At 36.0% G+C, this 20,668-nt stretch overlaps 1 protein-coding gene across 9 annotated transcripts in view; it reads left to right on the forward strand.

The window, feature by feature from the left end:
* LOC112978105 (sodium channel protein type 2 subunit alpha) overlaps positions 1-20,668 on the forward strand; it is a 58,492-nt gene that overhangs the window by 11,359 nt on the left and 26,465 nt on the right. For 3 of the 9 annotated variants that reach the window (XM_026091312.1, XM_026091280.1, XM_026091297.1), the window contains exons 7-16: positions 2,206-2,269; positions 2,836-2,977; positions 3,809-4,015; positions 5,228-5,518; positions 8,812-9,159; positions 10,190-10,322; positions 11,148-11,386; positions 12,328-12,501; positions 13,511-13,867; positions 15,565-16,044. In XM_026091312.1, the coding sequence (XP_025947097.1) occupies positions 2,206-2,269; positions 2,836-2,977; positions 3,809-4,015; positions 5,228-5,518; positions 8,812-9,159; positions 10,190-10,322; positions 11,148-11,386; positions 12,328-12,501; positions 13,511-13,867; positions 15,565-16,044 (2,435 nt within the window). Of the gene's footprint in view, positions 1-2,205; positions 2,270-2,835; positions 2,978-3,808; positions 4,016-5,227; positions 5,519-8,811; positions 9,193-10,175; positions 10,323-11,147; positions 11,387-12,327; positions 12,502-13,510; positions 13,868-15,564; positions 16,045-20,668 lie in introns of all 9 variants that reach the window. The other 6 variants (XM_026091269.1, XM_026091274.1, XM_026091261.1 and 3 more) reach the window with 3 other exon arrangements.

Genomic DNA, 20,668 nt, shown 5'->3' on the forward strand with positions numbered 1-20,668 from the left:
GCAAGTGTGTTTTCTATACCTCTTTTCACATTTTTTGCTCTTTTAGACTCTTTCCAATTAGTCTGTATTTTTTTAAAGTGAGGTGCTCAATCTCTTACTTTCTACTCCAGTAAAGGTACAAATTAGAGAGAAGTRATTAACTCATGTCCCATATATGCAACATTCCTATTAACACATTTCAAAATTACACTATATTTTACATCAGCACCATATTTATGACTCACAGTCAGCTTGTGGTTCATGACAGTCACAGCATCCCTTTGTACTGCACTGGCTATGGCCCGTGCAGTACACTGTGTAGACAGTTACAGTCTATTTTGCACTTTGTATTTGATTTTTCCTTGTCAACAGTATCATTTTCCACTTGTCTCTATTGAAATAAATCCAATTGCTTGTAGACCAGCTCATCAGTTTGTAAAAGTCATTCTAAATTTCAGTCATGTTCTCTCCTAGCTTGATGTCTTCAGAGTACTTGATGCATGTTCACATTATTCTGTCTTGAATTGGTAATGAAACTTGTTATGAAAACCTTGCATAGCGCAGATCTCTTTAGGATCTTCAAGAAAATGCCCTCCTAAGTTAACACTGGGCCACTGGTAACTGCTCTCTGAGAATAATTTTTCAAGTATTTTGTGATGATTCCAGCCAGAACATATCTCCTTAATTTGCTTATGAGAGTGTCATGTAGGACTTGTTCTCCTGGCTGCTGTTGTGTTAACAGCTTAAGCAAAGAAGAAGTCAGGAATAATTTTGTATATGACATATTTTGATAAACTCATATTGACTATTTTTTAATTACTTTGTTATCATCTGTGTACTGACAAAATGATTTTTTTCCCCCCCAAATACTGGGCTGAGAGTTAAGCTGATTGGATATTCATCTGGGTCCTCTGCTTACCAGAGGAGGAGCTGTGCTAGATAGGAATGGGAATTAGGGACACAAACAATTTTGAAAAACCAGTTTGGTGCCTATCTGCATCTTTAGATGCCTAACCCCTATTTAGAAGCTTAAAATCTCTGAGAGGATATGGAAACAAGTCTCTTGAGGATTATGTGAGCAGAGTGTCTGAAGACCCACTGTTTTCCTATTGATATCTGAGAATAGATTGCTGGTGTAGAAGTTTTGTGCATAATCTCTCTATTTTTAAATCAAGCAGATCTTACGCTGTGTCCACTGTATAGTGGTGGTGGCAGAGTACAAAAAGTCAGTAGGAACTGGTTGCAGTTCCCTGATTGTCTGTTTAGTATTGGCCCCTAGCTAGTTTGTGCCAGCTAAGCTAGACTGTGCCAGCTGGCAGTGGATCTCAGGGAACCATCTGCTTCCTGGGAACAGCCAGAACATAACCTAATTGTGGCCGTTTCCCTTTAACTTAATATGTCACCTGAGCCAAAAATCTACGCTAGAGATTCCCATTTTACCATAAGAATCCCAAACAAGGAATTGATGGCAAACTGGTTTTCCTTTTCTGCCTTAAAGCAGGACGAAGAAAAGAATGTGTCTGAGGATTTTAAAACTTCCATCTTTTTAAACTATATTTTACCTAATTTTAATTGTTAGCCTAGCCTTAACGTATTCTTACCTTAGTTCTATTAACAAAATTCATATAGAAATTTCAAGTGGATTCTTCTAATGGAGAATTTTGCCTAGTAATTTTGTATCATGTACAATAAAAGCTTGATTTCTCCCTCAGCTCCTCAAACYGAGAGCCACTGGCAACTTGTTTTGCATGTTGTGTTGTGTTGCAAAGATTTCAAAATGTTTGCAAGTAATGTTTGGATAAAATAGTATGTAATGAATATTACAAATGAGTAACACTAAATGGTATTTATTAAAATGCATGAACAAAGACAGGGGATCCCTTATCCTTTGTCTTATTTTCCTGGCATTTGTTCAGTCATTTGCTGACATACAAAATTTGATAGTCTGTTAGTTGTATCTTTTTGATAGGTTACTGACAATTAACTATGCAACTGTCTTTCCATTTTCTAAATAGGTAGGCCAAACTTCAAGACTCTTTAGAAAATCATTTTCCTGTAGAACAGTATTTTCCATGCTTTTTTTTTTTCTAATCATCAGATATTCCAGTTAATCTGTTTCTTAGTTCTGTTTGTTTCTTTAAAGTGTAAAAGTCTATATCATTGCTCAGCTGGTATTAGGTAGAAATGATATCTTTCTTACCACTTTTTCTTTTTTTWAAAAAATAGATCATTTCTACTTCTTGGAAGGACAGAATGATGCTCTGCTGTGTGGCAATAGCTCAGATGCAGGGTAAGAAAATGGTCATTGTTTTTCATTGTGCATCAAGAAAAAATAATTGCCTRCTCAGAATAGTTCAGGTGGTCAAGTTAAGCATCAACTGTACTGTACAGTTTCAAATTACCAGTGCTTTGGAATATGAAACTATACCTAAATATAACCATCTATGTGATTTGAGTTTACACTGGCATTTTCTCAGCATCTTAGGCTAATATTGTAAAGGTAACCAYGTGAATACTGTGTACATAAATGTTACTGCCAGCTGGCTGACAACTGCTTATCATCAGCCGTGGTAGCTGACATTCTTCTGCTGTCCCGATGGAGATGTGTTGACATGACAAATTTGTGGGGAAGGGTAGCTTATTCTTAGTTATATTTTAAAGCATTGAAATATCAGTAGGAAATGAATTAAAAATATATCTTATTGATTTTCAATTTTTATCTTAGGTATGTAGAATAAAATTTTACTTGTTCATAATTTCATTAGCAACTGGTACTCCTGAACAATTTTGTGATTTACTATAGCATATCGTAATTTAGAGTAGTTGTTAAAAATAGCATTTCCTCTTCTTTTGTAGTCAATGTCCAGAAGGATATGTATGTGTGAAAGCTGGTAGAAACCCCAACTATGGCTACACAAGTTTTGATACATTCAGTTGGGCATTCTTGTCACTGTTTCGATTGATGACTCAGGACTTTTGGGAGAATCTTTACCAGCTGGTGAGGACTTACTAAAATAAACAGCACCATCACCAATACCATTACTACATAGTATTTGCATAGTTATTTTCATTCACGTTTCCCTAAGACCTTTGGGACAGAAATCATCTTTTATGTCATATATGTAAGCTGTCTAAAACAGTAGGGGCCTTGTCCATAATTTAGGTTCCCATGTGCTACTCAAATACATAATAATAAGAAATAGCTGTTATTTTATGGAGGTGGTTAAGCATTATTGGTTCCATTTCATGAATGAGTAAATGAACTGTAAATTCTTAAAACTTCTTGCCCAAACGTGCTGTAAGTAGATACTACAGTAAAATTGACTTGCAGTCCAGTACAAATATGTTGTCTTTGGAAAGGCTACATCACATTGCTAAACTACACAGATCCTAAATCTGAAGGACAATGTTGTTGTGCAGCATGACAATTCATACACTGCACGGTCTTTGTGGCACTGTAGTTTGGGACTGATGAGACAAGAAGGTAAGATGCTGGCTAGTGGCCCCTCTACTGTTAGATTTAAAGACTATGACATAACATAGAAGTATAGTGGGGGCAGCAACTGCTACTATGGATTCTCATTAGTAGAAGTTCTGAAGTATTCAAGCTATAGAATCTTATTTACTTTGACCATAGCAGACACAAAACTTGAATTTTGCCCATGTAGCCAGGATATAATGCTAAATATTTGTTTATGGAAAAATTAACTAAGCTTGTGCTAACACAAGCAATCTTAAAATGTATTTCTAAATTATAAAACAGATGCCACCATTTTATACAGTAATATTTAAAAGTCTGCTAAAAATGTGTATATCTCTTTTTCCCCAGACACTACGTGCTGCTGGGAAAACATACATGATATTTTTTGTTTTGGTCATTTTCCTGGGCTCTTTCTACCTGATTAATTTGATTCTGGCTGTGGTTGCCATGGCTTATGAAGAACAGAATCAAGCAACCATGGAAGAAGCAGAACAGAAAGAAGCAGAATTTCAACAAATGCTGGAACAACTGAAAAAGCAACAGGAAGAAGCTCAGGTATCCCTGTGAATTAAAATTCCTCCTTGTGATCAAATGTTTTATGACCATATGTGAGAATATTTTCACCCCCCTACTCCTAAGAATTTGTTACCTCCCATCTTATAAATTCCTTCCTTTTGCATTCAATCTTTAATTAATGTCTTCCATTGCACTAATTCTGCTGGCTTGAGTGGACCTTCTAATTAGTGACAAAAATGATAAAGAGCCAATAAGCTAAAATATTGGAATTTCAAATTGGAGATGAAAATGGAAATGAAGATGTGGAGAAAAAAAAACAGGAGTTCTGCTTATTTAAGTAACACAAGCAAAATTATTTTAGGTAGTGTGGGAGAAATATTTTGCTTCAGCAACACTTGGCTTTTTCTACTCCCTCCCAAGCTCTCTCAGCAGAAAGCAATAGTGTTCCAGTTTCAAAAAAAGCTGGAAAAAGCAGAGAAACTGGAGAAAATGCTTCTCTGGTACAGACATCATGATTTCATACTACTTTGAATCTTCTTTTCTTTTTTTGGAGATCCTGAAAATTTTAATAGGATAACTGATAACGTCTACTTGGCTTGTGACCACACAGAGCAAGAATTGAACTATGTCTTCCGTGTAAGCAAATGACTAAAGTCAGGTGTTTTTGTGACAACTTGTAAATAAATGTTAAACAAATGCTCTGCAAATGTTTGAAGCTTTGAAAAGCAACAGGACTCTAATAGCTTGCAGATTATCTCAGGTCTCTGATGATCATTTGCAACACTGAGATAAATAATGTTACATCACGTCTTGAATAGACGAGAAAGTATTCAAAATACAGCAAAATGGTGTAAGAAAATGTTGTTTCCTGCTAACAGGGATTTTTTTCCTTTGTTTGAATCTTGATTCCTGATTTTTACATAGTTTTGTTGTTTAATGTAGTATCTGCAGGTGAAAAATTCACTGCAACAGATTGCTTCAATCCAGAGCAGATGCTTGTTAGCTTGGTTCTTTGATAGTGCAGTTCTCCCTCGGGCTGCTCTAATTTCTGGATTATGGAGCAGTGGCAAATTATTGTTCCTATGCTTTTTTTGCAAACTACACTTCTTATGATATGCTGGGTTCAGTGAATTGGGATCACTGCTTTCATTTCAAATTCTTTTCTTTTTTATGAATGGCAAAACATTTAAAATAGTGAATGGTGTATATTTGTATAAATGCTGTAAATTGCATATGTGCTTGTATATATAGGCAGCAGCAGCAGCTGCAGCAGCTGACTCGAGAGATTATAGTGGCGTAGGTGGAATAGGTGGATTCTCTGAAAGTTCGTCTGAGGCATCAAAACTGAGCTCGAAGAGTGCTAAAGAGAGGAGGAATAGAAGAAAGAAAAAAAAGCAAAAAGAACAATCTGAAGGAGAGGAGAAAGATGAGGAAGATTTTCACAAATCTGAATCAGAGGACAGCATCAGAAAGAAAGGTTTCCGWTTATCCATTGAGGGGAATAGACTGACATATGAAAAGAGATTCTCTTCCCCACACCAGGTACCTTAGTATTATTACCTCTTAAACACTGATGTAATCTACTGATCATAAAAAAATCCAACCTGTAAAGTTGTTTGGTCAGGACATGAAAATCTCAATTTTTACAAAAGTTACCACAGATTGTTTAATATCTTAAATCAAAATATGACCAAGTTAATTAATACTTGCAATAAAAGATGAAAAGTAAGAATTTGAGAGTTTTTCTTTTTACTCTAAATTGATGCATGAAAATCAAAATAATGTATATTAATTAAAATAAATTGTATTTGCAAATTTCTTATTGAAAATGGACCTACTTCCTCATTAAGAATGATGTATTCAGCATGATCAGTGGATTCAAAATTTGGTACACACATACCCAGGAATTTCACATTTTCAGTGAGAAAACTGCTAAATTTGGGGTGCAAAAAACCTGGTAGAAATGGCATAAATGTTATTGTGAAATTTGATAAATTCATTGATTTGAGACTGTTAATTGTGTTATCTTAAGGTGGAAATATCTGCGGCAATGTATCCTTGCATGTGTTCTCCTACATTGATACACCAGTGACTCAGAAAGAGTGCCATCTGCATCTAACATCCAGACATTTATTTCATTTGATAGCTTTGTTATGTTATCCCTTCTACAGCTTTCAGTAGCTCCTCTTCATTTCTCCACCTCAGACTCTCCCCTGAGCAGTTCAAGTCCAGATCTCACATCCATTTCATCCTTTTTGTGCCCCATCATGTGACGTTTGCCTCAATATGCCTCTTCCTTTTGTCCCCACCTTCTTGATTCTCCCTGGTCTTTATGACTTGCTTTCTCCCTCTTTTTAGTCACTGTTACTGAACTCATTCCTTCCTTTTTTATCCTCTTCTGTTCCTGTCTCTGGAAAGCTTGTCCATCCCTAAAAAGATCAAGAGCATCCATGTTCTCTTCATGTATCACTTTTTGCAGCTCCCATTCTCACAGAAGTTCAGATCTCTTCATCTGTTCTCTTATTTATTCAGGACTGTCTTCCTTAGATCAGGCTGTCATGGGAATATAATGCTTCCATTCCTGCTAAGTTAACTCCTCCTTTCACTTCTTTCAACATATTTCTTTTTTTAATTGCACCGCATCCAGTTTTTTTTCTTGGTCTGCCACTGTTTTATGTTGTTAATTGTCTAATCTCTGTTAAGACTTCGTTGCTGAGTTTGGTTCATGATCCATTCTGTTCCTTCTACAGATTTTCACATCTACCTCCATTGACTTCAACTTCCATGTTGAAGACCCATCTGATCCCTTAGGTACATATTCTTACTTGTGTCTTCATTCAAATTGCAGCCTTAGCTCAGCTCATGCATCTTGTAAGAAATGAAGCACTCCTCATCCAACYTGCTTCTCCTACCTTTTCATCTCCAAGTTCATTTACAGCTGTTTATTATTGCAGTTTAGTGTTCCCCTTCCCTTTGGTTTTCCAACCCTAGTTCCTTTCCACTCTGGCTGCTGGCCACTACACTCAACAAAAATTCCACTCACCACAGTTTTTAATAACCTTTGCCTAGCCAAAACTCAAATTTATATCTCATCTTTGACATCTTCCTTGACATTTCACTTGCCTTCAACATAACTGACCATTCTGTTCTTCTTGAAAACTTATTCTTCCTAACATTCATGATTTGGTCTCCTCTCAGTTCTCCTGATTTAGTTGTGCTTCAGAAGATCCTTTTATTCCTTCTCCAGTTTTCTAAGGGATTTCCACTAGGCCCTGTTGATGGTCCCCTTCTCTTCTTTCCTTTTTTTTTTTTTTTAACTCTACTCTGGCCCCACAGCTGTGAATCATTTTCAACTTGGACCTCTTTCCATGTCCCAGTTACTGCTGTATTCATCAAGAATGTTGTTGCAAAGAGCACTAACCATCATTGCTTTTACCTAATCTGCCAGTTAACATCATTACCTGTAAATATTTTCAGTACCATAAAACATATAGTGCCTAAAGCTCTTCCTAACCTGCCCTGTCTACTTACTGTCAGCAGCTCAAGTCCCAGCTTTGACTGACCCATGCCAGCATCTATGACCTCCTGTTAAGTTTTCAAACTAGTTTCTTTGTGCTCTTTCTGTATGCTGCCCCTCATGCTTGGAAGAAGCTCCCCATGAGTTTTCACAAAACCACTTCATTGCTTTCCTCAAATCCCTCTTTAAAACTCTCTTTTACCATGCTGCCTACAGAAAGCTTGGCAGGGAAGTGACTTCAGGTGAGCTAAGACCACTGTTTATCATACCCATCAATTTTGCCTCCTTGTACACCCTCTCTTTTTGTATCCATCTGTTGTGCTATACTTAGATAATAAGTTCTTGCAGAGTGCCTTTTTGTTCTGCATTTTGCAGTACCTAGAACAAATGGGGCCCTGGTCCATAAAGGGAAGTTACAGAAGAGAAACAAAGATACTGCTTTAAGTACTTCCGCTGTTCATAGAGGTCTTGAGTGAAATTAGGTGTTAACACAAGGTAGCAGTCCTTGTGCAGCAGTAGTGTTTTTGTCATAGCTGTCCATCATATGCAATCAATGAAGTCAAGAGAACCACTGATGTGAATAAAAGTTAAACACATACATAAATATTTGCAAGATTAGAGCTTTGTTTTGACTCTGATCCTGAAAAGAACCTCCCATAGCAGAACACTTACTCATATGAGTAAGTCAGTGAAGATTGGTGAGACTGTTCATACAAAATGACATGTATGTCTTCGCAAATTCAGGATAGCTAACACTTTTGAACAGTAATACAAACTTTAAACACAAGAAATACAAACTTAGCAGTACTGTTGCTATTGACTAGTTACTATTAACTAGCATCCCTGAAAATATATATATTTTTTAAAAATAGGTGGTGTTTGGGAGCTACCTCTATGTGCAGACTGAGTCTCAGGAAATGTGCCTAAAATTTTATTTATTCAGCTGTGCAGACTAATGCCAACTTGGGGCAAATAGTGTTTAGATGTATTTACTCCATTTATGAACAGTTGGTAATAAAACAAGCAGAATGGCAGAGAAAGCAATTCTGTCAAGCAGTTTCTTTTACTGTAATTAAACTGAATGATTTCATGTTTCCAAAGTAGTAAAATAACTAGTCTTTGTCTGTCACTTACATGCACTTTGTTTACTACCCAAAAGGGAGTGTATGAGAATGGGAGGTTATCCTAGTTTATTTCTCTGTAGATGACCTTACCTTTTAAGACATATTAACCATGTTTGGGTTTTTTTACCGCAGTATAAAAAAAATGTATTTAAAGGAATTTCCAGCTGATAATTATTGTTTTTATTTGCCTACAGTCTTTGCTGAGCATTCGTGGCTCCCTGTTTTCCCCAAGGCGCAATAGCAGAACAAGTCTTTTCAGCTTCAGAGGTCGAGCAAAGGATGTAGGATCAGAAAATGACTTTGCTGATGATGAACACAGCACTTTTGAAGACAATGAGAGCAGAAGAGATTCTCTCTTTGTTCCTCATAGACATGGTGAACGGCGCAACAGTAACATTAGTCAGGCCAGCAGGTCATCCAGGACAGTACCTCCACTTCCATTGAATGGGAAGATGCACAGCACTGTGGATTGCAATGGAGTAGTTTCTTTAGTTGGTGGGCCTCCAGCTCTGACGTCACCTACTGGACAGCTTCTGCCAGAGGTGATGATTGATAAAGCAGCCACTGCTAGCAATGTAAGGAAGTCTACAATAGCTCAGGCATGATGACCTCTCCCTGTATCATTAACTAGTATCACTTTGGAGTGATTCCCTTCTTGGCCAAGCTGTGAATGCTCCTTTCATATATTGTAGTTATAAGCTAAAGTAGAAAATGAAGTTGTCTAGCTCTTGTTAACTAAATGCATGAAAATATATGTTAATTCACTAGGAATTAACACAGTAGCATAGTAAACAATTGAATAAAGTAATATGTAATATCTTATAGTCATTAGTTCATTATGCTAATGGAAGACTTAACTCGGAGGTTCTGCATTCCTATATCTGACAGGTTTTCAAAACTGAAAAAAATTACGAATGAGATGTATTTGCTTAATGGAATATACTGAGTGAGAATGTAATTCTCACTGACCATGCATGAAACTTTTGAAGCAGCACTATTTGATATTACAATTTACATGGGTTGTGATAGCATTCCTATCGAATAGTTAATTTTTATAGTTAATTTTTTTGGAGATGTCAACATTATTAATTTTTTTTTATTTTGTTTGGATATGTGTGCTAGGAAATTAAAAATTTAATCCAAATTAGGAGATATCTTAAGAAAACATATTCACTCTATGTGCTCTCACAGCTGGCTATGTGGGCTGTGCATTTTCATATTTAGAAAAAGACTTCACTACCTCATTAGAAAGATATTTTTGGCAGAGCTCATTGACAAGCATTATGAAACTTTTTATGAAACTTAAAACTCATGAATCTGTTTTAATCTCAGCCCCGATTCAGCAAAATCATGGTTCAAAACACATACTTTAAGAACAAGAGCAATCCTACTGATATATTTGGCTATTTGCTATATACAAAGTTATGTAGACATTAGTCTTTGCAGAACTAGAATGTAAATGAAGCAGGGTGCAGGACAGCAGAATGTTTGAAACCATTATATTATTGCAATACTTTACAGTGTTATTAAATGAACAATTGATAGTCTATTTTATCAGTGTTTTATTTTCAGGGCACTACTACAGAAACCGAATTAAGAAAGAGACGATCTAGTTCTTATCATGTTCCTATGGACTATCTAACAGATCCTAGTGCAAGGCAAAGAGCAATGAGTATAGCCAGCATGCTTACAAACACAATGGAAGGTATGTAACACAGAATTTTTGTATGGCAGGGCTATAAAGGGCTACTGAATATATGATACATTATGTAGTAGTGATGTTTTAATATAGCCATGTTGATCTAAGGGTATAGGCAAGACAAGATTTGTAAGTAGAGGTAGTATTTTTATAAGATAGTCTGATATATTTGGAAAAATCAGCCAAGCTTTCACCATACAAACAGGTCTGAGATGGAAGCAGCAAACTTAAAAGTTAAATGCAAGTGGAGAGCAATTGCTCAATGCAGTGTTTCTCTAGAGGAGCTACCTTTTTGGGTAAAAGCTCTATTTCAGTTACTGAAGTGGCTATGATTCTTGCAGTAGAACAATCCCCTTCTACAGATGCATCAGACATGCTGTTTCTGAAAAAAATTCCGTGTACAAAGAAGGACCAAATTGCTCTTTCTGCAAGAATAAGTACAATGAATCTGAGTCATGGAACTAAACTACTACTTCTAACAAAGGGCAAAATGTTGCTTTGAGGCAAAAATGACTATGCCCAAGACAGCAAATGGGAAGGTAAAAATGAACAATTTTGCACATTTGGACCATAATACTGTATAAAGAGTTGTCTGACTTTAGGGTAGTCCAAAGTATCTAACCTTCAAGAATAAAATTTGAAATATTTTGTTCCTGCTATGTTTGCCAGATTTCTAAGACAAATTTCTGTTTTGCATCCTACTTAGCATTTGTTTGTGAATGATTGTTTTATTTACTGAATATTTAGTATTCTTTTAACATCAGTATAAAAAGTAGTGGTCCAGAAATAGAGAAATATTATTTAAAGTGTTATTTACACTTTTCTCTCTAGAACTTGAAGAATCCAGACAGAAATGCCCGCCATGCTGGTATAAATTTGCTAACACTTGCTTGATTTGGGACTGCTGCACTCCCTGGCTGAAAGTAAAACACATTGTAAATTTGATTGTGATGGACCCATTTGTTGATCTGGCCATTACTATCTGCATTGTTCTTAACACCTTGTTCATGGCCATGGAGCACTATCCAATGACAGAACAGTTTAGTGGTGTGCTTTCAGTAGGAAACCTTGTAAGTTTTTCATGATGTACCATGTATGCATTTTTTCTAAATAATTCTTGAGTGATATTTGTACACATCTTTAAAAGAAAATGTTGATTAGATATTTATAGACTTGGGATGGTTGAATTTGAAACATTTAAGCTATACTGAATGCCTCCTTGTTGACATTCCTGGACTTCTCCAGCCTTGCTTTGGGAAGTTGAATTCTCTTTCCTTTGCAGAAGATAGTAAGAGTTATAGAGCCAATAAGCATTTTAATTTTTAAAAMCTTCAGCTTTTGTCACTGTAGCTGGTTTGTTAGGTTACAGAAACTTTCCTATCAGATATTTTCTCTTAGATGGATACTTGCAAATCCGAAGAACCTTCAGGTCCATTCKCACTGTGCCACTGCTTGCTAGCATCTCCTGATGTCCTGGGCATTCAAAGGAGGATAGAGGGGAAAGGCCCACTGAGCATTGCAGATGTACTGCAGCTCGTCAGGTGGTGTGGAGGGTTGACAGCCCCTTCTGCAGGTCATCCTGAGGAAGACTCGTTCCACCCAACCTTCAATATAACTTTTTTTTCATAATGAAATAATTGTCCCTCATATAAAGTTATCTTTATTCCTGGAAGCAAAAAAAAGTCCCAAGGCAAAGATGAGATTTAAGGAGGAAAATCTGGATATTAAAATCAGAAGAGATTCTGTGTATCAGTGTTTATAAATGCATATTAGCAGCCTGAATAGAAAACATATTTCTGCCCTTTACCTCTTTGTGTTTAGCAACCAAACATTGTGATGCCTATTTAAGCTTCATATCTGAGTATAATTCCTAACCCCAATATATGGGAATATAGAGGAGTTATTCAGATTTATCTCGGGTTGAAGATATAATGTGACAGAAATGGATAATGTTAGTTTTAATTTAAAATATTTTCTCATTACACTGAGTAAGAAACTATTTTTCATGCAGGTTTTTACTGGAATTTTCACAGCAGAAATGTTTCTCAAGATAATTGCCATGGATCCCTATTACTATTTCCAAGAAGGCTGGAATATTTTTGATGGTTTCATTGTGAGTCTTAGTTTAATGGAGCTTGGCCTTGCAAATGTAGAAGGATTATCTGTCCTCCGGTCATTCCGATTGGTAAATATACTAAATAAACAACATGTTTCTACCTTATATTTTATATTTGTGCATGTATGTTGTGTATCATTCATTGTACATTATATATTTGGCTGAGTCAGAAGTTATTTGCATAAGAATTTACAAAATACTAAATTGCATACCCACTAGATGACACGCATCTATAATATCAAGTTTCTTTTCCGTATTATCTTGATAATGTGTATTTCTTATTCAAGACATTGTCAACACCAATTCTGTTCTTGTAGTGAATGTGCTTTAAGGAATGATTTTTTTTAATAGCAGTATCTTTTAGAGTCTTTCTCTGCATAGATGAGGGAATAAAAAGTGCAAGAGCCACAACCCACTTTCAATTCCTTCTTACTACCTGTGACTGAAGATTAGTAAATTGCTTAGTTAGTAAATAACTCATTAGTTACTAAAGTTTATTACAATTTATTACAATAAAGTTTATGACAATTTTAGTTGATAAACTTCCATTACCATGGTAACTTACAGTGTTAGTTTTAGAAGAGATATTAAGATTAGTATTAAGATTAATATTAGAGATTTTTCTTTGGATAAGGATTTTTGAATGATGCAGAAGATGTTGTTAGAGATACTTGCAAGTAACCTGTATGCCTGTCATTAAAAACTTTGGTTGTGCCTTTTTTGGGGAAAACTATTTCCTCTTTCTTTCTGCCCATTAAGAAGCCAGAGGTAGGTAGAGTGTCAGTACGCTTACAGTCTTGCTAAACTAATTGTATTTTATATGCACAGGTTTATTTTTATGTAGTTGAAATGAGCATATAGACAATATTTTTGAATTATTATGACTTGAATCAGGACTTAAGACTGCCAATGTCTAGTATGCTGCAAAGACCTGGAAGCATAAGTTTTGTACTTAAGGTTTCTAAAAGTTATGTGGGACATGATTTTGTTGCAAAGTATCTGAAATATGAAATGTATAACAACTACTTCATTATATTTAGTAACATGAGTAACTATATACTGATCTTCTGTTTTGCAGCTTCGAGTTTTCAAATTGGCAAAATCTTGGCCAACTCTAAATATGCTGATTAAGATTATTGGCAACTCAGTGGGGGCTTTGGGGAATTTGACCCTGGTGCTGGCCATCATTGTCTTCATTTTTGCTGTGGTTGGGATGCAGCTGTTTGGGAAAAGCTACAAGGAATGTGTCTGCAAGATCTCTAGCGACTGTGAACTCCCACGCTGGCACATGCATGACTTTTTCCACTCTTTCTTGATTGTATTCCGAGTGCTGTGTGGAGAATGGATAGAAACAATGTGGGACTGCATGGAGGTTGCAGGCCAAACCATGTGCCTTACTGTCTTCATGATGGTCATGGTGATTGGAAACCTAGTGGTATGTAATCAGTGGGTTTTTTTAAACTATTAGAATGTATCTCATATTTTTCATAGTTTATAAATCAGAGAGATGAGGACTGGAGAAAGACTTTATGAGATCATGTAGTTCATTTGTTCTCTCTAACGCAGGTTCAAATATACCTTGATCAGTTATGAAAAATTTTTGTCTACCTTTTCTTTAAAATCTTCTGTGAGTTTACAACCTCTTTAGTAAGATCAGTGCTGAATGAGTCTTACAGTTAAAAATGCTTTTTAATAAAATATCCAACTTAAATCACCTTTGCCGCAGATTAAACTGACTGCTCTCAATAGTCATGGAGAACAGTTGGCCATCAGCTTCTTCAGACCAACATCTATAATACTTAAAGGCTTACTATTTCCACTTTCAGTCTTTTCTTTCTGAAACAAAAAAAGCCTAGCTGTTCAAATTTTTCTCATAGGCCATGATTTTTAAAATACTTATCCCTTTTTTTTACTGGCCTCTGAATTCCTCCCAAGCCATGTTCTAGATAGACACCAGTACCAAATAATGTGAAGTAATTATATGCCATGTCTTACACCCAACATTCCTCACGGTATATCCCCAAATGTCATATGAAAATTTTATMACTGCATTGCTTTTCTGACACACTCTATATGAGCCACAAAAAAACTGGCAAAATGGAAGCACTGCGAAAAAAGGGCATACCCTTTTTTCGCAGTGCTTCCACTTTGCCAGTTTTTACTCCTTTTTTATGTTTGGTTTTTATCATTTTATCATTTATACATTTGATTTTTCCTAATCAATATTTTTACACTACTACTTCATTATTGAATGGCATATTGATTTGGGATTATTTCACTAATTTTCCATGGTTATGCCAAATGCTCACTAGCATCCCACCTCCGTTTGATATCATCCACAAAGTTTATGAACTTGCCTATCCACAGGCATAATGAAATACCAAGTCTAATGTGACTAATGTGAGACTCCTGTGGCACCCCTTCTAAAAATATTCTGCAAGTTTGAACAAAAAGAATTGATAAATATTATTTAAACACAATTTTAAATAAGTTTTGCACATACCTTATCAGAATTGCATATAGTCTGAATTACTCTAGTGTGTTTGTAAAATGTCATGCAAGAAAGTGTGAAATAGTTTCCTAAAATCAAGATATGTCACACCTGTGAATTCTCTTTCCCTTAGCTAGTTTTCCTGTCCAAAACAAAAATAGATTGACTGATATTTTCTTGGTAAATATATCAGCTTATTATACTCTGAATTAGAGGCACTAAAATTACTGTTTGTTGAACCCCAGAAGACTGGAGTTTGTGCCCACCTTACCTTCACCTGTGAACACTACTCAAGATGAAGTTTGTATAGGTTATTACATCATGCTGTATCCTTCCTCCCTGTGTCATTCTCCACTTTGAGGAGCAGACCTACAGTACTTCCAATGCGAAGGAAAAGGTGAAGGTAAAGGTTAGATTTTCACCTAAGTTAGTGAAGTTATGAAAGCTAGAAAATGTTTTTGGCAAGGTAATAAAATATGGGGGACAGGGAGTATGGCCTGGTAAGAATAGCAAGCAGGTGGTTTGACATAAAGTTCTAGCTGTGAAATAAAAATTGTGTCATATTGAACAAGCCATAACAGAATTACTTTTATGACTTAAAAATAAGAGATCCAGTGTATTTTCTCCTTACTGTTTTTTAGGTACTCAACCTGTTTCTGGCCTTGCTGCTGAGCTCGTTTAGTTCAGACAACCTTGCTGCTACGGACGACGATAATGAAATGAACAATCTGCAGATTGCTGTGGCAAGGATTCAGAAGGGCATAGATTATGTGAAAAGAAAAGCGCGTGAATTCATCCAGAAAGCCTTTGTTAGAAAGCAGAAAGTTTTAGATGAAATCAAACCTCTGGAAGACCTAAATAACAAGAAAGACAGCTGTATTTCCAACCACACCATAGTAGAAATAGGTAAAAACCTTGCCTATCTTAAAGAAGGGAATGGAACTACCAGTGGCATAGGCAGCAGCGTGGAAAAATATGTTGTTGATGAAAGTGATTACATGTCATTCATAAACAATCCAAGTCTCACTGTGACAGTGCCGATTGCTGTCGGGGAATCAGATTTTGAAAATTTAAATACAGAAGAGTTTAGCAGCGAGTCTGACCTGGAAGAAAGCAAAGAGGTAGGACTAATTCTATATTAAAAAAAAGACTTTGATGTTTTTTTCTTTTCTAAAGCTTCTAGTGGTGGTTTAAAATCTGTATTTCATTCCTGTATAGTAATGTACAGAAACCTGCAATTATGTTTCAGATAAATTGATGTAAGGTTGCTAGTTTTGAATGAAGTGGTAGTATGGTATTGTATTTATAGTAATAATCAAGATGTATAAGACAGTTTTTTAGAAAATTAATATTCTTTTATTTTATTGAGTTAAATCATTAACCAGAACCAATCTGATAGTCCTAGATACTGAAGTCTTGGATACTGAAAGTGTGCAGGGGTTGTACAAGTTTCTCCATACTTACTTCATCTGTGCAGTTTACTATTTTATCTGCTTTCTGAATGGCTTCCTGTCAAATTAACAGTCCATCCTGATCATTTTGATGTTTTTGATACTTTCAAAAGCCTCTGAATACACCATAAGTACATCTGAATACTGGACTAGCATCACTAAACAATTTTTTTTTTACAAATTGCTTGTATTAGTATTTCTCTTATGCTTCAAAATCATGTCTTGGGTGTGAAACCACAGAAACTGTTGCAGTTTGTCCTTTAATTGATCTGTATAATGAATAGGGTGGTTATATGAAAGTTTCTTGCTCTCAGTGTAGGATTTTGATTGATTCTATTCTATCTTTGTACTTTGGGTGAGAAAAGGAACCTTGTTCCGACACCTCACAGAGCACTGGGCTAGTACATTGTTCCATTGTTCCGTTGTTCTGTTGTTCCTTTGTTAGCTGTTCCGAAGCTGCCATTGCTGCCAGAGGAGCAGCCAGTTCTACTGCCAGTCTTGTCCAGTTCCACCCAACAGTGGGATCATCTGTAATGACTGCATAGGACTGTAATGGCACAGGTTATTTCTCTGTCTTTATGTAAATCACATAGCTTCTTAGTAGAGGCCTATGTCCTGGACCTTCTGGGTTTGGGCTTGTTTTTCCTGCTAGTCATGCTCAAGTACATCTATCATTTTCACCGTTTTCCTGTATAGCAACTAGCGATACCCATAGCATACACTGAAAGTTTGGGAATAAAGGGTCATAAGTTAAAGTTCAGTACTAGGAAGCAGAATACTTTGGATATCTTCTTTACAAAATATTTAGTGCTATCTTGGTGAGGTAACAAATACCCATCTGTCATTCTGTATTTGTCTGTAAAGTAAGTGTAATAATTCTATCAGTTTCAAGGGTGCTGTCAGCCTAAACGTATTATTTTTCATAAAACATTCTAAATACCTCAGTTGGAAAGGGTGAAGAAGATACTGTTAGTTCATTCTGTAGATGGATTGTAACTGGTAATGATGTCTCAGGTGATCTTACTGTACGGATGATGCTAAAGGAGAATCCTCTGACATAGATATAGTCTGAGATGATGACTGGTAAGTCTTGTTAGGATCAGACCTATATATTCTTAAAAACATTATTGTAAACTCTCCTCCCTTCACTCCTTATTTTGAGCTCCCACCCATATCAAATTCATTCCTGTTAGTAGTTAATCAATCCATATTTCAACGTGTCCTATGTACTTTTCCTGTGCTTGTTCTTTTTTATGGTTATGCAGCTATGCACATATTAACTGAAATTTTATCAAAATGGATTATAGCTCTGATAATTTTTATTTGGAAACTTGTCTGAAAAAAGTAATCTGGAAATGTAATTGAACTAATTTAAATACTATATGTCGTTAAAATCACTGAAAAAAAAGTACTTTAAATATTTTCATTGCTGTTTATTAGATTTATTTGATGCTGAAATCTATTTTTGAAAATGTAATCGCAGGAATTTTCCATATTTGTGGAGTATTCTCCACTTCTCATGCTGAAGCTGCAGCTATTGTGCAGTAAGGAGAAATTTCTTTTTCACTGAATGGTGGCAGCAAGAAGGAGCATGACTTTTGTTATTGCCTAATGATTATGGCATTTATTTTGATAAAGAAACCTTCTTTTCTTGCTGCAAAAACTGTTTATAAATTTTTACAAACAATAGTCAATGGCTAAAATACAGAAACTACCTTGGAGTATGGAGTAAAACCTGAATTTCCCACATGAATTCCCTGATGAGCAACATTCTCCCTTTTGCTTCTCCCTCTTTTTTGTAGTCCATTCAGTTTTAACTATTTACTGCATGGGAGCATAGCCTYACTAGCAGAAGGGATGGGGGAGGTCCCTTACTCAAACCAACCTGTAGGCTGGTGGTTAGCACTGGATATGAGCACAATGACAGTGGTACATCTATTTCTCCATCGTTTAACAGGATGGTATGACAAGTGACCCTAATTATCTAAGTCTGTCCTTTTCCCAGTGGACACTCCACTTGGTTATTCTTCAAGGAGACAAAAATACTGGTTTGAATTCCTTCAGGGAGAATATCAAAGTGGATTCTCTCCCATTTGAGACATGGACTCCAGTCATTATGCTACCAGTATGAAAGGCAGCCTTTCCCCTCCAGATGCGATATTTTAAAAGAAAAAAGTGTTATCACTGCATTCTTGGAGGCACTTACTTCTTTGTAAGTGTGTGTTAATCTTGCTTTGAGAACTCCAACAAATACCTCGGATGATTAGACAAAGAAACGCATGTTCAGTCAGGAATGAGCTACTGCCAGGCAGTCTAGGCTGGTCAAGGCTGAAACACTTCTGAGTGTATTTAGGACCAAAATTTCTTGTTCCTGTAGAAACTGAAGGTGAAAAATTGAAGGGAAGCCTTTACAAATTTCAGGCACCTCAAAGAGAGAGAGAGCGGTTAAGCAATGACTATGAGAATATTTCTGGATTTAAGTGCCCAAACTTCAATCAGATTTTAAGCACAAAAGTACATTTTTTGATCATAATCCTAGTTCCTGCTTCTGACTGGATGATTCTTATCTGCTATGGTTTTTGGTATAAAGATGAGTGGGGACATACTAGTCACAGGACCAACACTCTTGTCGTGAAAATGATCCATAGCAAAAGTAGGCACGTAAAATGATTTTTTTAGTCAAAAAAGTGTCTGAAAATGGTTTTTTGTTCAATGATTTCTCTTTTTCTTCATGCCATAACGTTCTGCACTCTCATGTTTTCCCACTTATATGATTCTGCCGTTGCTAAGTGTTTCTCTGCAGTCACTTTATTGCTTATAGCCACAGTCTAGAAGTGCTGAAAATAGAACCTGCTGCCAAACCACGTTCACGTAGCAGATTCTCTAATGACAGGCAACGTAGGCATCGATCTACTGTGAAAACACTCTGCACGGCACAAGATAGCCAGATACTGATGTATGTATGTGTGTGTGTGTGTCTGTGTGCTTTTGTTTGTGTCTGCGTACACACATGCATACCTGTATTCATTGCAGTATAAGGCAATGAGCTGAATTTCTACAGAGTAACTATCATTTATTAGAAGTTTTAATTAAGTACATTAATGTTTGGTGAATTCTTTATTGTGACATATGACATACATCTTTTCCAGTATTTTGATGGGAATGTTAACTAGATTATGCCTTTCTAGAAACGTGTACAATATTGTACAGGTTAGTACATGTGAATCTACATAATAAAAAGCAGATTGGAATTTGTCTAGAAAATTGCCATTGAAACCTAAAAAAGGAGAAATAGGTATGAGAACATTGTGTCTATAAAAAATGTAATAGAGAAATATAATGAAAAAAGGAAATTAAAGAACAAATACTAAATAAAACTTTTACTGAGGAAGTAGAGCCATTAATATACATGGGGCCACTATGCTGAGTCTGTTGTCCTATCAACAAAGGTTTATAGATCTGAGGTGCATTACTGCTATCTAGCACAGAAGCTTTAAAAAAAAATTTTCCTTTCATGTTAGGTCCTTAAGTACTATGGGGATGGTTTATATAGAAAATTTTATAGTGCATGTATAGCTGTGTAATAATTAGATTTTTATTTAAAGTGTAACTTTTAGGCTGGTTACACCAAGTTATACAGAGTTACAAGATATTTTTAAATGCCTTAAAGAAGGTGGGATTGCTTAATGCTGTTGCAGACACCTTGACAATGGACATTTTACTTTACTCAGTATTCAGCAATCTAAAAGATATTTATTGTCTCCAGTTCTCACCCATACTCATATTATTCTGAACTACTGAAAAGTAAATGTGTGAAATCTTTAATCAGCCGTTATATCTATATAAGAATTTCCAGCGCAAAAAAGCAGTGGTGCTGTATCCTGAACTTCATTTCCTACCATTCTTACTTCTCACAGGGGTAAAACCAAGCTGGAGCAGTCAAGAATGCAGCTCTGGTGCCTTTTAACGAGGCAGAGCATCGTGTCACCAATTTTACGCAGGTTACCTAAACAAGTTATACATATATATATATTATTTAATCACTTTTTAATGGATATTGACTGGCCTGCATGCTACTCAGCTATGTGCCATTCATTGCAAGATAGTAGAAACATGCACAGCTGCTCTCTGCGGAGTCGTGGGACTCGCGTCACGGCATGGTCAGGCGGGATTGGCAGCCCCACCATTTCCTTGGTTCAGACGCTGTAGTTTTCATGATCCTCTGACAGTATTTGTAGTGCATGCTATGTGTGTTTCCCAGGCTTGATGGTAAAGTTTTCAGGACTCTAATTTT

The sequence above is a fragment of the Apteryx rowi genome, unplaced genomic scaffold, assembly GCF_003343035.1.
Source record: "Apteryx rowi isolate R43461 unplaced genomic scaffold, aptRow1 scaffold_121, whole genome shotgun sequence".
NCBI lineage: Eukaryota > Metazoa > Chordata > Aves > Apterygiformes > Apterygidae > Apteryx > Apteryx rowi.